The sequence below is a fragment of the Oncorhynchus masou genome, chromosome 29 (genome assembly GCF_036934945.1).
Source record: "Oncorhynchus masou masou isolate Uvic2021 chromosome 29, UVic_Omas_1.1, whole genome shotgun sequence".
In the NCBI taxonomy this organism is placed as follows: domain Eukaryota; kingdom Metazoa; phylum Chordata; class Actinopteri; order Salmoniformes; family Salmonidae; genus Oncorhynchus; species Oncorhynchus masou.
This window is the reverse complement of record NC_088240.1, coordinates 77,085,664-77,102,282: the sequence shown is the minus strand read 5'-3', so window position 1 is coordinate 77,102,282 and position 16,619 is coordinate 77,085,664. Positions and strand designations below refer to the sequence as shown.

General features: G+C 44.5%; 2 protein-coding genes across 2 annotated transcripts in view; both read left to right on the top strand.

The window, feature by feature from the left end:
- LOC135520620 (solute carrier family 2, facilitated glucose transporter member 3-like) overlaps nt 1-2,906 on the top strand; it is a 29,364-nt gene extending 26,458 nt beyond the window's left edge. Inside the window, exons 8-11 of the mRNA XM_064946304.1 lie at nt 531-635; nt 774-875; nt 1,023-1,226; nt 1,411-2,906. Of these exons, the coding sequence (XP_064802376.1) occupies nt 531-635; nt 774-875; nt 1,023-1,226; nt 1,411-1,644 (645 nt within the window). The 3' untranslated portion in view covers nt 1,645-2,906. The remainder of the gene's footprint in view (nt 1-530; nt 636-773; nt 876-1,022; nt 1,227-1,410) is intronic.
- A 7,037-nt stretch (nt 2,907-9,943) lies between these two features.
- The window catches only part of LOC135520619 (ephrin type-B receptor 5-like), a 100,864-nt gene continuing 94,188 nt past the window's right edge, over nt 9,944-16,619 (top strand). The window contains exon 1 of the mRNA XM_064946303.1: nt 9,944-10,019. Within this exon, the coding sequence (XP_064802375.1) occupies nt 9,962-10,019 (58 nt within the window). The 5' untranslated portion in view covers nt 9,944-9,961. The remainder of the gene's footprint in view (nt 10,020-16,619) is intronic.

Here is a 16,619-nt window from a genome sequence, read left to right as displayed (position 1 = left end):
ATAAACATATCCAGGTGTTAGAATGGCCAAGTCAAAGTCCAGACCTGAATCCAATCGAGAATCTGTGGAAAGAACTGAAAACTGCTGTTCACAAATGCTCTCCATCCAACCTCACTGAGCTCGAGCTGTTTTGCAAGGAGGAATGGGAAAAAATTTCAGTCTCTCGATGTGCAAAACTGATAGAGACATACCCCAAGCGACTTACAGCTGTAATCGCAGCAAAAGGTGGCGCTACAAAGTATTAACTTAAGGGGGCTGAATAATTTTGCACGCCCAATTTTTCAGTTTTTGATTTGTTAAAAAAGTTTGAAATATCCAATAAATGTCATTCCACTTCATGATTGTGTCCCACTTGTTGTTGATTCTTCACAAAAAAATACAGTTTTATATCTTTATGTTTGAAGCCTGAAATGTGGCAAAAGGTCGCAAAGTTCAAGGGGGCCGAATTCTTTCGCAAGGCACTGTACATATCCTCATATTGGTTATGAATGTAATCAACTTCCTCTCCCTCTCTCCTACTTCCTCCTCAGGTATTCTACTATTCAACAGGTATATTTGACACTGCCGGGGTGACCCAGCCCATCTACGCCACTATAGGAGCTGGGGTGGTCAACACTCTATTCACAGTGGTGTCTGTAAGTATTTTAACACATATCTGGTCAAGTATAATAATACAGAAATTGTACAGTTTGATAGTGCACTACCTTAGACCAGACTATATGAAATGTGATACACTTGGAAACATTCTAAGCACTTCCTTGTTTGATTCACAGCTCTTCCTGGTGGAGAGGGCGGGACGAAGGACCCTACACCTCATCGGATTGGCTGGAATGGCTGTCAGTGCTCTGCTCATGACCATCTCCCTCTCATTGGTGGTGAGTTTCAATCTCGGCTGTTCATCATTTCAAATGTCAAGAACCCGACAATAACTATTCTTGTCACACCATAAAAATCCTTGACTGGATTTTATTCCACTGCTTAACATGTTTGATCCCTCCATTCCCTCCCTCCTCTCTGAGTAGAAGACCAACCCGTCTCTGAGCTACCTGGCCATCGTGGCGGTGTTTGCCTTCGTGGCCAGTTTTGAGATGGGTCCAGGTCCTATCCCATGGTTCATAGTTGCTGAGTTGTTCTCCCAGGGGCCTCGGCCTGCAGCTATGGCCGTCGCCGGCTGCTCCAACTGGACTGCCAACTTCCTGGTCGGGCTGGGCTTCCCCAAACTGGAGGTTGGTTCTTCTTCCTCATCCTACCCCTCGTACTACAGACACCTATGTATATGTATCAAGATAAATCTGCAGGCCTCAAAGCTGAATGAATGGGATTGGCACTGTTATAAGACCAAAACATCAGACAAACTTTACAGCTTAGATTGTGTTACTCTCTAACCTCCTCTCTCTCTCTCCTTTACAGGAGCTGTGTGGTCCTTATGTCTTCATCATCTTCATGATCTTCCTCATATTCTTCTTTGTCTTCACCTACTTCAAAGTCCCGGAGACCAAGGGGCGGACCTTTGACGACATTGCCAAAGGATTCGCCGGCACTGCAGGAGCCCAATCTCCTCCCCCAGAGGGTATGGTCACCCTGCCCGTCTCCCCGACGACGGAGAAAGTTCCAATGGTTGAGTTTCCGACGGAAGAGAAGTAAAATAAGTGATCGTCAGCGAATCCGTAGACAGTGGAACAGTTAGAGAACAGGGTTACAGGGTTAGACAAGCCCCTTGTGCATAGATACTGTAATGTAGGGAGTATATCTTTTTTTATCCATTTGAGGTTGAATGGAACTTTTAAAGTGCAGGACTAGAGATATGCACTGTTATGGAGAGGAGCTTCCATATGAAATAGCAGCTTAGTGTCGGGTGTGTGTATAGTGTGTGTTGGGAATAGGGTTGGTGGATGATAATGCAGGCATCATGAGAGTACGTGTCAAAGAGGATTTATGTTTACTGTGTGTCAGTGTGTGCATGTGTGTGTGTGCCTTCAGTCATTTTCATTGAAACTACCTAAAGTATTTATTACTGTAAGTTATTAATGATAATTTGTAATTAGCTTTTACCAATGCCCAAGTAATTTATAACATTTATTTTTAGCTGACTTAACTCATAGAGGCCAATCATTAGTTAATCAATGACCAATTTTACTACTGTACTTTTTAATGGTTGGGATTACAAGTAAAAACCTTTATAATATTATAATTTATAAGGATAAACATTCCAACAAATATGTTCAGTAATAAACTTCCCATATTGTCCTTCACTTGGGTTAAAATGGGAATAGGATTTGGGTTGATGTGTACTGAGTTCAGTGGGTTTGGGAGGGCAGTACGGGAACCTAAACATCCTCTCTGCCTGGTGTATCCTTCCCTAGCCTATCTGTCTCTCTGCCTGGTGTATCCTGCCCTAGCCTATCTGTCTCTCTGCCTGGTGTATCCTAACCCAGCATATCTGTCTCTCTGCCTGGTGTATCCTAACCCAGCCTATCTGTCTCTCTGCCTGGTGTATCCTATCTGTCTCTCTGCCTGGTGTATCCTAACCCAGCCTATCTGTCTCTCTGCCTGGTGTATCCTAACCCAGCCTATCTGTCTCTCTGCCTGGTGTATCCTAACCTAGCCTATCTGTCTCTCTGCCTGGTGTATCCTATCTGTCTCTCTGCCTGGTGTATCCTAACCTAGCCTATCTGTCTCTCTGCCTGGTGTATCCTAACCTAGCTTTTACGTCTCTGGAGCCTGACCTTGAACTGCTACAGAGACTCAACAGCAAGGACGTGTCTCTCCCTGAACACTGAGCCAGCTAGAACACTGGCATGGCTCACCCATATTTATTCTGTCTTTCTCATCAGACTACATACAGTGAGGGAAAAAAGTATTTGATACCCTGCTGATTTTGTACGTTTGACCACTGACAAAGAAATTATCAGTCTATTATTTTAATGGTAGGTTTATTTGAACAGTGAGAGACAGAATAACAACAAGAAAATCCAGAAAAACACATGTCAAAAATGTTATAAATTGATTTGCATTTTAATGAGGGAAATAAGTGTTTGACCCCCTCTCAATCAAAAAGATTTCTGGCTCCCAGGTGTCTTTTATACAGGGAACGAGCTGAGATTAGGAGCACACTCTTAAAGGGAGTGCTCCTAATCCCAGCTTGTTACTTGTATAAAAGACACCTGTCCACAGAAGCAATCAATCAATCAGATTCCAAACTCTCCACCATGGCCAAGACCAAAGTGCTCTCCAAGGATGTCAGGGACAAGATTATAGACCTACACAAGGCTGGAATGGGCTACAAGACCATCGCCAAGCAGCTTGGTGAGAAGGTGACAAAAGTTGGTGCGATTATTTGTAAATGGAAGAAACACAAAAGAACTGTCAATCTCCCTCGGCCTGGGGCTCCATGCAAGATCTCACCTCATGGAATTGCAATGATCATGAGAACGGTGAGGAATCAGCCCAGAACTACACGGGAGGATCCTGTCAATGATCTCAAGGCAGCTGGGACCATAGTCACCAAGAAAACAATTGGTAACACACTACGCCGTGAAGGACTGAAATCCTACAGTGCCCGCATGGTCCCCCTGCTCAAGAAAGCACATATACATGCTCGTCTGAAGTTTGCCAATGAACATCTGAATGATTCAGAGGACAACTGGGTGAAAGTGTTGTGGTCAGATGAGACCAAAATGGAGCTCTTTGGCATCAACTCAACTCGCCGTGTTTGGAGGAGGAGGAATGCTGCCTATGACCCCAAGAACACCATCCCCACCGTCAAACATGGAGATGGAAACATTATGCTTTGGGGGTGTTTTTCTGCTAAGGAGATAGGACAACTTCACCGCAACAAAAGGGACGATGGACGGGGCCATGTACCGTCAAATCTTGGGGGAGAACCTCCTTCCCTCAGCCAGGGCATTGAAAATGGGTCGTGGATGGGTATTCCAGCATGACAATGACCCAAAACACACGGCTAAGGCAACAAAGGAGTGGCTCAAGAAGAAGCACATTAAGGTCCTGGAGTGGCCTAGCCAGTCTCCAAACCTTAATCCCATAGAAAATCTGTGGAGTGAACTGAATGTCCGAGTTCCCAAATGTCAGCTTCGAAACCTTAATGACTTGGAGAAGATCTGCAAAGAGGAGTGGGACAAAATCCCTCCTGAGATGTGTGCAAACCTGGTGGCCAACTACAAGAAACATCTGACCTCTGTGATTGCCAACAAGGGTTTTGCCACCAAGTACTAAGTCATGTTTTGTAGAGGGGTCAAATACTTATTTCCCTCATTAAAATGCAAATCAATTTATAACTTTTTTGACATGTGTTTTTCTGGATTTGTTTGTTGTTATTCTGTCTCTCACTGTTCAAATAAACCTACCATTAAAATTATAGACTGATCATTTCTTTGTCAGTGGGCAAACATACAAAATCAGCAGGGGATCAAATACTTTTTTCCCTCACTGGACAGTATATGCTTCCAATGCCTGGCTGGCCTATCATAGCTATGCTAATGAGTAAAATTCTCCAAATAGTACATCAACATTCTGGGTTTGGCCAGTATGATAGTAGAATTCTTTGACAGCATGATAACAGTTACTTCAAGACAATTAGATTGAGAGAATGTGTGGAGGAACTTTGAAGAATCTCAGATGGAGTCCAAATCATGTATCAGAAAGGGGTAGAGGCAATATATGGAGCAAAGCCATTCGACCTCTATGGAACAATGACATTCAACCACTATGGAACAATGACATTCAACCACTATGGAACAATGACATTCAACCACTATGGAACAATGACATTCAACCACTATGGAACAATGACATTCAACCACTATGGAACAATGACATTCAACCACTATGGAACAATGACATTCAACCACTATGGAACAATGACATTCAACCACTATGGAACAATGACATTCAACCACTATGGAACAATGACATTCAACCACTATGGAACAATGACATTCAACCACTGTGGAACAATGACATTCAACCACTATGGAACAATGACATTCAACCACTATGGAACAATGACATTCAACCACTGTGGAACAATGACATTCAACCACTGTGGAACAATGACATTCAACCACTATGGAACAATGACATTCAACCACTGTGGAACAATGACATTCAACCACTATGGAACAATGACATTCAACCACTGTGGAACAATGACATTCAACCACTATGGAACAATGACATTCAACCACTATGGAACAATGACATTCAACCACTATGGAACAATGACATTCAACCACTATGGAACAATGACATTCAACCACTATGGAACAATGACATTCAACCACTATGGAACAATGACATTCAACCACTATGGAACAATGACATTCAACCACTATGGAACAATGACATTCAACCACTATGGAACAATGACATTCAACCACTATGGAACAATGACATTCAACCACTATGGAACAATGACATTCAACCACTATGGAACAATGACATTCAACCACTATGGAACAATGACATTCAACCACTGTGGAACAATGACATTCAACCACTATGGAACAATGACATTCAACCACTGTGGAACAATGACATTCAACCACTATGGAACAATGACATTCAACCACTATGGAACAATGACATTCAACCACTATGGAACAATGACATTCAACCACTATGGAACAATGACATTCAACCACTATGGAACAATGACATTCAACCACTATGGAACAATGACATTCAACCACTATGGAACAATGACATTCAACCACTATGGAACAATGACATTCAACCACTGTGGAACAATGACATTCAACCACTATGGAACAATGACATTCAACCACTATGGAACAATGACATTCAACCACTATGGAACAATGACATTCAACCACTATGGAACAATGACATTCAACCACTATGGAACAATGACATTCAACCACTATGGAACAATGACATTCAACCACTATGGAACAATGACATTCAACCACTATGGAAAAGATTTGTTAGGAACATCCTGAAAATAGTTGTTCCAACAAGGTGTCTATGTTAAATGAGAGTATATACCAACCCTAGAGTAATAGTATTTATTGTGACAACAACATGCTAAAAGTATCTAAACGTCTTGAAACTTCAGTGGTGTAATACAATATTGTGATTGTGGAGTCTTGTGTAGGTTTTGACCAGGTTAGTTGTTGTTATACATGGTTGTAAGTTATTTCTATTACATTGTAGCTAGTGTACATTCCATAATGGTGGCAAATATCTTCTCTGTGTCTCATACAGTATCTACTAATGCATTTCTGTTGTGTTATTACTCATGTGATGTTGTTACTCATTGATAACTGAGCACTTTTCTACCTTTTGGCTTAAAACAACATTTGACCTATCATCACTTTGGCAATCTGGCTTTTCTTCGATGGTTGTGAATATGATGTGTACATATACAGTATGTTAATATGTGTCTGTTACAAAATACATTCCTGTTATGATAGCTTTCCTCATAGCTTTCATAACTCCTTTCATAATGTTTCTGGCACTGCTGCTTGCACTCTGCACATACTACTGAATGTTGCTATGGTGGTGTACTCTACCATTCGCTGCCATACATATTGTGCTAACATGATGTTAATGTGTATATTATGAATGTGGTGGTTTAATGGGCGCTCTTGTGTATTAATAAAACATTTTAGTATGTAAATGTTCCACTGTACAGGAGAATTTTATTTCTCAAAAAATGACCTTTATTGGCCCAATAATTAGTCATTACAGAATTTTAACATTTTTAACAACCTAGAAAGTTAAAGACAAGCCGCCCTCCTCGTCCACTGTACATAGAAAAAAACTGACGCCCCACACCCCTACAAAACCCCCAGTGCGACTGAGAGAGAGAGAGAGAGCGAGAGAGCTAAACAGATATAGATGAATGAGTCAATGACTACTGTATAATTATTGTTCTACTGTGTTGTAATAAAGAGTCACTCAAGCTTTGAGCCCTATAAATATGTTTTTGTTTTAAAGGGAATCTGTGCATTTTTGTGCCATTGAAAAATCAGAAGTCTGATATTCTCAGTTGGTTTTATTTTGAGAAAGTTTGGTGCTCTGTCTTTGTAATGTTGGTCATAAAACAACAACATTCGGCTTTGCTGTGTCTCCTCAAAGACATAAATGCACTTTCCTTGTATCTGTGTGTGCCAACCTCACTGTATGTATTCTGTGTAGTTTATTCTGTGGTTCTTTCTGTGTTTATGTAATACTATATCTTGGTAACAAATGCTGCCTGGTGGAAACTACATTTCCCATAATACAACACAAAACCTCCTCTGCCTTGTAGAACATACTGAACACTGTAACAACGTAATGATGTTTGACGTTTGACCTGGAAATAAAGCCACTAGTGACCATACCAACTGCTGAGTGCTGATTCCTTGTACAGTCCAACACTCAACTCCCAGTTAGTGCAGCAAACGTTCAGTGCACATCCCCAGTCCTCATTCAATTATGTGTCATTTTCTCCTGATACGCCTGGTTCTCCTGACACAGTGTCTGCATGTCCTGGTTTAGTACATATTTACAACAGTGCCAAGCAGTTGCATTAGACAGAGGTCTACTGTTACTGTAGTCTAGGTTAGATGGATTACATTTCTTCCTGTCTCTGACTCCCTTAATGAGGATCACAGTTCAGCAGATACTTCTCCTCCCTCTGAGGGGTTAAATGAGGAAGACGCATTTCAGTTGAATGCATTCAGTTGTACAACTGACTAGGTATCCCCCTTTCCCTTTCCTTTCTATGGAAAATCTACTGAACGTTTAGTCACTGCAGAGAATTGTCGCAATCTACCCATCCTCCAAGACACCTACAGCATCCCATGTCACAGGAAGGCCAAAAAAATCATCAAGGACATCAACCACCCAAGCCACTGCCCGTTCAACCCGCTACCATCCAGAAGGTGGGGTCAGTACAGGTGCATCAAAGCTGGGACCAAGAGACTGAAAAACAGCTTCCACCTCAAGGCCATCAGACTGTTAAACAGTCATCACTAACACAGAGAGGCTGCTGCCTATAGGCATAGACTAGGAATCACTAACCACTTTAAGGAATGGAACACGAGTCACTTTAATAATGTTTACATATCTGGTGTTAGTCATCTCGTATGTATATACTGTATTCTATACTATTCTAGGGTATCTTAGTCACTTATTGTTTACATATCTGGTGTTAGTCATCTCGTATGTATATACTGTATTCTATACTATTCTAGGGTATCTTAGTCACTTAATGTTTACATATCTGGCATTTCTCATGTCATGTGTATATACTGTTTTCTATACTATTCTACGGTATCTTACTCCGTCCCTCACTAACATCGCTCATCCATATGTATGTCGTCTTAATTCATTCCTACTTAGATTTGTGTGAATTGGGTATATGTTGTGTAATTTGTTAGATATTACTTGTTAGATATGACTACACTGTGGGAGCTCGAGGCACAAGCATTTTGATTCACCCGGAATAACATCAGCTAACTGTGTGTATGTGACCAATAAAATGTTATTTTATTTTATTTGAGCATCAACAAGCTGTAGTAACCAGTCCTGACCAGCAGGTATCAACAAGCTGTAGTAACCAGTCCTGACCAACAGGCGTCAACAAGCTGTAGTAACCAGTCCTGACCAGCAGGTATCAACAAGCTGTAGTAACCAGTCCTGACCAGCAGGTATCAACAAGCTGTAGTAACCAGTCCTGACCGGCAGGTATCAACAAGCTGTAGTAACCAGTCCTGACCAGCAGGTATCAACAAGCTGTAGTAACCAGTCCTGACCAGCAGGTATCAACAAGCTGTAGTAACCAGTCCTGACCAGCAGGTATCAACAAGCTGTAGTAACCAGTCCTGACCAGCAGGGATCAACAAGCTGTAGTAACCAGTCCTGACCAGCAGGTATCAACAAGCTGTAGTAACCAGTCCTGACCGGCAGGTATCAACAAGCTGTAGTAACCAGTCCTGACCAGCAGGCGTCAACAAGCTGTAGTAACCAGTCATGACCAGCAGGCATCACTAATGGACCATGGGATTCTGCTGGCATGATCTCCACGTTGTCTTTGGGGAGATGCGTGTTTAGATACTGTCTGGGTGTGCAATCCCATAAGATGTTGTGTGCGTGTGTGTGTGTGTGTGTGTGTGTGTGTGTGTGTGTGTGTGTGTGTGTGTGTGTGTGTGTGTGTGTGTGTGTGTGTGTGTGTGTGTGTGTGTGTGTGTGTGTGTGTGTGTGTCTGTGTGTGTGTGTGTGTGTGTGTGTGTAGTAGGTGTTGTGTGTGTAAGTGTGTGTGTGAGAGAGAGAAAAGAGAGAGATAGCACAGAAAGTAGCCAGAGAGAGCATGTGTCTAAATTATGATGATTTCCATGAAAAGTATGACAACAAAAAACACATCTCTCCCCCACCACAGCTCCAAGAAATGTATGTTGTTAAAACATTAAAATATGCTAGTGATGCCATAGTTTCATGCCATCCGAAGAGCCAGCCTGAATGTATATGTGTTTACACAGAAGGATAACACAGAGGATAAGGATATCTGGGTATGTCTAGACAGTGGTTCTCGCGCAACCGCAAACCAGCCAAACTCGTTTGACGATTTTTCTACCACACTCTGTCGTTCTCGTTTCCATTATGAATGTGGAGTGTTTACCTCACGCCTGGCACAATATTGGTGCTGGTGTCGTTTTTTCCTTCACTCTGAAAATGATTTGTTCTCCTTCCCCCATCCATCTCTCTCTGAAATAGAGCTGACAGACTCCTCCTCTCAGTCCCCAGTTTGTTTAACAAACTCTCTCTGAAATAGAGCAGACAGACTCCTCCCAGTCCCCCCCCCTCTCTCTCTGTCTCTCTCTGTCTCTCTCTGTCTCTCTCTCTCTCTCACTCTCTCTCTCTCTCTCTCTCTCTCTCTCTCTCTCTCTCATGCTCCCTCCCTCCTCCCTCTCTGGGTTAGTGTCATTCTGTAGTGGAGATGTGGAGTGTCCTTCTTTCTCTCTCTCTGTTTCTCCAGCCTAATTCAGCTGAGGAAGGTAAGAAACTACTTTACCTCTCTATTCCTATATAAGACCGTGTGCGTGTTTGTATTGGTGTGATTGTGAGCGATGGGGAGTTTGCTTTGTGTGTGTTTTTGTGTGTTTGTACATTTGTGAGTGTGTGTGTTTGCGTACAATGAATGTGGCTCTGTGTGTGAATGTATGTGTGTATGTGTATGTGTGTTGTGCGCTTTTATTTGTTCAAGAGTGATGGAGAGTTGGTTTGGCTCTGTATGTGTGTATGTATGTGTGTATGAGAGTGTGTGCATGCGTGTGTGTGTCTCCATGTTATAGTGTGTCAGACAGGACTAAGTTGGCATGGGAAAGCCAGGTTCTCCATGGGGCCGGTCAAGTTCTCACAACAAAAGAAGACGAATGTGGGGCAATAATCAAAATGGTTAATACGTTGCATAACCCTTCTCTCCCTCTGAACCCTGCCACCCCCCACTCATGATATCATGAATGTGACAGTTAAAGACCCCCTGCCTCCCTCCCTATTCAGCTCCACTACAGCTACAGTACTCCCTACCAGCACACCTTCTCCTCCTCCACCACCTCTCCTTCCCTCCTCCTCTTCCTCCACCTCCATCTCTTCTCCCCTTGTCCTCGTCCACCCCTCCCCCTCCTCCTCCACTTCTCCCCTCCTCCTCTTTCTCCTCCTCCTCCTTCTCTTCTCCCCTTGTCTTCGTCCACCCCTCCTCCCCTCCTTCTCCTCCCCTTCCCTCCTCCACCTCTCCTCCCCTCCTCCTCATCCTACTCCACCCCTCCTCCCCTCCTCATCTTCCTCCACCCCTCCTCCCCTTTCTCCTCCTCCTCCTCCTCCACCTCCATTTCTTCTCCCCTTGTCTTTGTCCACCCCTCCTCCTCTTTCTCAACCTCCTCCTCCTCCTCCTCCTCCATCTCTTCTCCCCTTGTCTTTGTCCACCCCTCCTCCTCCTCCTCCTCTTTCTCCACTTTCTCCTCCTTCTCTTCTCCCCTTGTCTTCGTCCACCCCTCCTCCTCTTTCTTCTCCTCCTCCATCTCTTCTCCCCTTGTCTTCGTCCACGCCTCCTCCCCTTTCTCCTCCTCCTCCTCCTCCTCCTCCATCTCTTCTCCCCTTGTCTTCGTCCACCCCTCCTCCTCTTTCTCCTCCTCCTCCATCTCTTCTCCACTTGTCCTCGTCCACCCCTCATCCTCCTCCTCCACCTCTCCTCCCCTCCTCCTCTTTCTCCTCCTCCTCCATCTCTTCTCCCCTTGTCTTCGTCCACCCCTCCTCCCCTCCTTCTCCACCCCTCCTCCTCATCCTACTCCATCCCTCCTCCCCTCCTCATCCTCCTCCACCCCTCCTCCCCTCCTCCTCTTCCTCCACCTCCATTTCTTCTCCCCTTGTCCTCGACCACCCCTCCTCCCCCTCTCTTCACCCCCCTTCCCTCCTCCACCTCTCCTCCCCTCCTCCTCATCCTACTCCTCCCCTCCTCCCCTCCTCATCCTCCTTCACACCTCCTCCCATTTCTCCTCCTCCTCCACCTCCATTTATTCTCCCCTTGTCTTCGTCCACCCCTCCTTCCCTACTCCCCTCCTCCCCCTCTCTTCCCCTCCGTTTCCCTCCTCCACCTCTCCTCCCCTCCTCCTCATCCTTCTCCACCCCTCCTCCTCTCCTCATCCTCCTCCACCCCTCCTCCCCTCCTCCTCTTCCTCCACCTCCATCTCTTCTCCCCTTGTCTTCGTCCACCCCTCCTCCCCTCCTTCTCCTCCCTTCCTCCCCCTCTCTTCCCCTCCCCTTCCCTCCTCCACCTCTTCTCCCCTCCTCCTCATCCTACTCCACCCCTCCTCCCCTCCTCATCCTCCTCCACCCTTCTTCCCCTCCTCCCCTCCTCATCCTCCTCCACCCCTCCTCCCCTCCTCCTCTTCCTCCACCTCCATTTCTTCTCCCCTTGTCCTCGTCCACCCTTCCTCCCCTCCACCACCTCTCCTCCCCTCCTCCTCTTCCTCCACCTCCTCCCCTCCTCCTCCTCATCCTCCTCCACTCCTCCTCCCCTCCTCATTCTCCTCATCCACCCCTTCTCCTCTCCTCCACCTCTCTTCTCCTCCTCCACCTCTCCTCCCCTCCCCTCCTTGTGTGTGTGTGTGTGTGTGTGTGTGTGTGTGTGTGTGTGTGTGTGTGTGTGTGTGTGTGTGTGTGTGTGTGTGTGTGTGTGTGTGTGTGTGTGTGTGTGTGTGTGTGCGCCTTTATGTGCGTGTATGTGTGCATGCGCAGGTGTAATTCTTTGTCTGTGTGGTGGGTACATGTGTGTGTGACTTAGTGTATGTCTATATGGTCACTACACCTTTGTGCATTCTGTCTCCATCTCTTGGAGAGGCCTCTGCATATATTTCATCTGAAAAGCACTGGAAAGCTCCTGTTCTATTTTAAAGAAGAGCGATGATGGGTGATGTGCAGTGATTGATGTTTGAGTGGTTATTCATGATGGCTCTGTCTATGTGTGTCAAAGCAGGGGAGGAAACTGCTCTATCTAGCTCCACAGATTTGAGCTGCAGCGTATGTAACAGATGGTCTTTACTAAGATGAAATGTGGTGTGTGTGTGTGTGTGGGGGGGGGGGGTAGATTGTCACTGGCACACAGATTCTGTTGATGTGCTGAATGATTGACAGAGCTCTTTCTCTAATGCTGTATTAAGCTGATAGCACAGAACTCCATCTAAAACCGACATAAAACCAGTTGGTTATGCCAAGAACTGATGGTGGTAGGAGGTTGTAATTTAATTGAAATTAAATGAATATCTGACTGTCTGACAGACTGTCTCTATGTATGTGACCATGTGTTTAGTGTCTGTGGGATCTGGTGTCTGTTTTTGTCTTTCTTGGCTGTGTGTGTTGTGAGTCAGTGTGCAAGTGTGAATACATGTGTTTTGTTCTGCAGCAATGAGTATATCTATGTCTGTCTGTATGGTTCTTCAGAGAGTGGTGGTTGTTGAATCTTGTGTTGTGTTTGTCCAGTGAATTCCCTGTCCAGAGGCTACTCTACATTGCTTTGGGTTGAACAACTGACGATTTATGTCTCTGTGTGTGTTAGTGTGTGTGCGTGTGTGTCGTGGTTCACTATGGTGGCTGAAAGGTGTTGGTGTGTACACTCCTATAGCCAGGTAGGAGTCAAAGATCACAGCATACCTAAGAGATTGACAAGGTGCTGATTGATGTGTATTAAACATGAAGAAAAGAGATACATCTCTCTTATACTCCTTTTTTTGTAGCGTCCTCCTCTGTGGCAACATGTTCGTCCTTTGAAGAAGAACATCTAATAACTGGGTTACTACTCTAAGGTATCCTGTCTGTGTTTTTCCATCTATCACTCTCCTTTGAGCTTAGCTGTTCAACAGGTCTCTGCGGGTCTCCTCTGAGTTAGGGAAGACTGCTTTCAGTTACTATGCCCCTCCGTCCTGGGATGACCTACAGTTCATTCTAAAACGTCATTATCTGGTCCCAGAAGGTGTATTTAGGGCTCTGCTAAAAAACGTGACCAATGAAAACTGCCCTTGTTTTGATTGATTGTATGTAATTGTTTCTACTGCCCTTTTGAACGGAACGTGATTTATTTGAAATGTTGCAACTCATTTTGTAGTGATCGTTGTTAAATGTTGCAACTCATTTTGTAGTGATCATTGTTAAATGTTGCAACTCATTTTGTAGTGATCATTGTTAAATGTATTGCAACTCATTTTGCAGTGATCATTGTTAAATGTTGCAACTCATTTTGTAGTGATCGTTGTTAAATGTTGCAGCTCATTTTGTAGTGATCATTGATAATGTGTTGCTCACGTTGCTTGAACTGTGGTTCTCAGGGCACCATTGGAAATGAGACTCTGGTCTTAATGGGTTTTCGCTGGTTAAATGAAGGTTAATAAATCAAATTAAAAAGCTGTTGACTTGTGTTGGGTTCAACACTAACCGGGATGCACCAACAGGAGACAGGCCTGATCACCTCAGGAACTAGACATGCCTGAATGGACTGACAGTGATAACCAATTTGTTTATTTTCAAAAATATCCCCACTTATGTTTTGGTAGGCTGTAACGCTAAACTTTTATGACAGTGGGATAAATCAGGGTCACACAGAGTTTTTCTTGGTAGTCTTATTAAACAAATCAACTTTGAAACAAAAGTTTGCACCTCACACACATGGTTATGGGCTTTAACAAAGAAGACACCTGTACTGTGTCAGATAAATATATAGAGTTGAAATGTATTAAATGTTGAGTTTTCATCCCAATATTACACTTCATATACATCACAGTAGACTGGACAAAACTGTTCGACATAGAAACACTGGGTTTTCAGCGGTTGTTTTAAAATAAAGTTGATTAATTGTGAAATTATAAAAAAATATTAATAACATTCCACCCATGAGGCCACTAGGGGGCGATTTGGTCATTTGACTGCAGGAAAGGGCTATAACATGATTGGCACTGATAACGATGGCCAGTGTCTATAGGATATGATTCATATTTTCAGTTCAGCCTGACTTTGAAAACAGCAGACTTTAGTGTTAAATGCCTAACAGCAGACTTTAGTGTTAAATGCCTAACAGCAGACTTTAGTGTTAAATGACAAACGGCAGACTTCAGTGTTAAATGCCTAACAGCAGACTTTAGTGTTAAATGCCTAACGGCAGACTTTAGTGTTAAATGCCTAACAGCAGACTGTAGTGTTAAATGCCTAACACCAGACTAGGCCTAATATGTATTTGTTTCTTATTTATAACAGGCTGTCAGGCTGAGATGGGCCTCTCATCTCACTGTGTGGGTTAGAGATAATCATTCTGTCAGTCTCACCAGAAACTGACCCTTTTTAATGTTGATCTGGCCATCACGGTTGTCTTTTATAAATCATTAATTCAGAGCATTCTGTCCTACAGCTTCACCTGCTGGTCTAGGAATATCAAAGGTTCACAGAAAAATAGATTGGACAAAATAGTCAGGACTTGCAGAAAAATCATGCGGCAGCAACAGCAAGAACTGTCATCTCTATACCTGGGCAGAGCCCTCCAGTCCACCCCTTCCCTCTGGTTGACTCATCCCACCCAGTCCACCCCCTTCCCTCTGGTTGAATCATCCCACCCAGTCCACCCCCTTCCCTCTGGTTGAATCATCCCACCCAGTCCACCCCCTTCCCTCTGGTTGACTCATCCCACCCAGTCCACCCCCTTCCCTCTGGTTGACTCATCCCACCCAGTCCACCCCTTCCCTCTGGTTGAATCATCCCACCCAGTCCACCCCTTCCCTCTGGTTGAATCATCCCACCCAGTCCACCCCCTTCCCTCTGGTTGAATCATCCCACCCAGTCCACCCCCTTCCCTCTGGTTGAATCATCCCACCCAGTCCACCCCCTTCCCTCTGGTTGAATCATCCCACCCAGTCCACCCCCTTCCCTCTGGTTGACTCATCCCACCCAGTCCACCCCCTTCCCTCTGGTTGAATCATCCCACCCAGTCCACCCCCTTCCCTCTGGTTGAATCATCCCACCCAGTCCACCCCCTTCCCTCTGGTTGAATCATCCCACCCAGTCCACCCCTTCCCTCTGGTTGAATCATCCCACCCAGTCCACCCCCTTCCCTCTGGTTGAATCATCCCACCCAGTCCACCCCTTCCCTCTGGCCACAGGTACAGACTACATTTTTACATTTTAGTCATTTAGCAGGCACTATTATCCAGACCAACTAGGGTTAAGTGCCTTGCGTTTCTACACCTAGTCGGCTCAGGGATTTGAACCAGCAACATTTCAGTTACTGGCCCAACACGCTTAACCGCAAGGCTACCTGCCACCAAGGAAATAAAAATAAATAGAGCCATGTACTCTTTCATTCCGAATGCAATTCTGCAACTTAACAAAATATTGGAGTAATTACACTTAGCACTTGCACTTTGACTATGAAGTTAAACTTACCCTGCCTACTGGCCTGGAAATATCCTTTGCTATTTGTGGTTGTTTTTTCATTTAATTTAAACATTTTACATGTTATATGTTTTATGACTGCTGCAAAATGAATTGCCTCTCTGAGAACATTCAAGCTTTCTGAATCCGAAACTGAGGTAATTTGGGCCAGTGCTGGTAGCAGGTTCTGGCATTAATTGAGCAGATAATTGGCCTTATCTCTGGTGTGATAAGCTGTTCTTTCGGGGCATAAGAAATAAAATAAAGTGTGATAAAACGGAGCACATGTCTCTCAGCGGGAGTCTTGGGACCGTGGAACCGCTTTAAAACAGCAGCTCTCCCACTAAAAGCTCACTAAGTCCTTGAGGGCAGGCCGCCTGCATGCGTGCGCATATGGAGGTTGAAATAGCTTCGTGTGAGGCGAGAGGAGGACCCTACAACGACACAACAACACTACGACCCCTAGGTGAGCCAGGGATTTGTTTTTGTTGGGACATTTTGGGGGGTCTTACATAGTTATTTTTCTCACCTTCATTAGGCTTATTTCCCCTGTCTCCCCTTGCGTGATGTGAGGATTATCTCCGTGGTCGAGTCTGGTTTATCCATGGCTGAGTCATGTGTCACTTCTGTGATTCAAGAGCCATGAACCCCGAGGCGACAGAGACCAAAGACCACTCACTGTCTGGCAG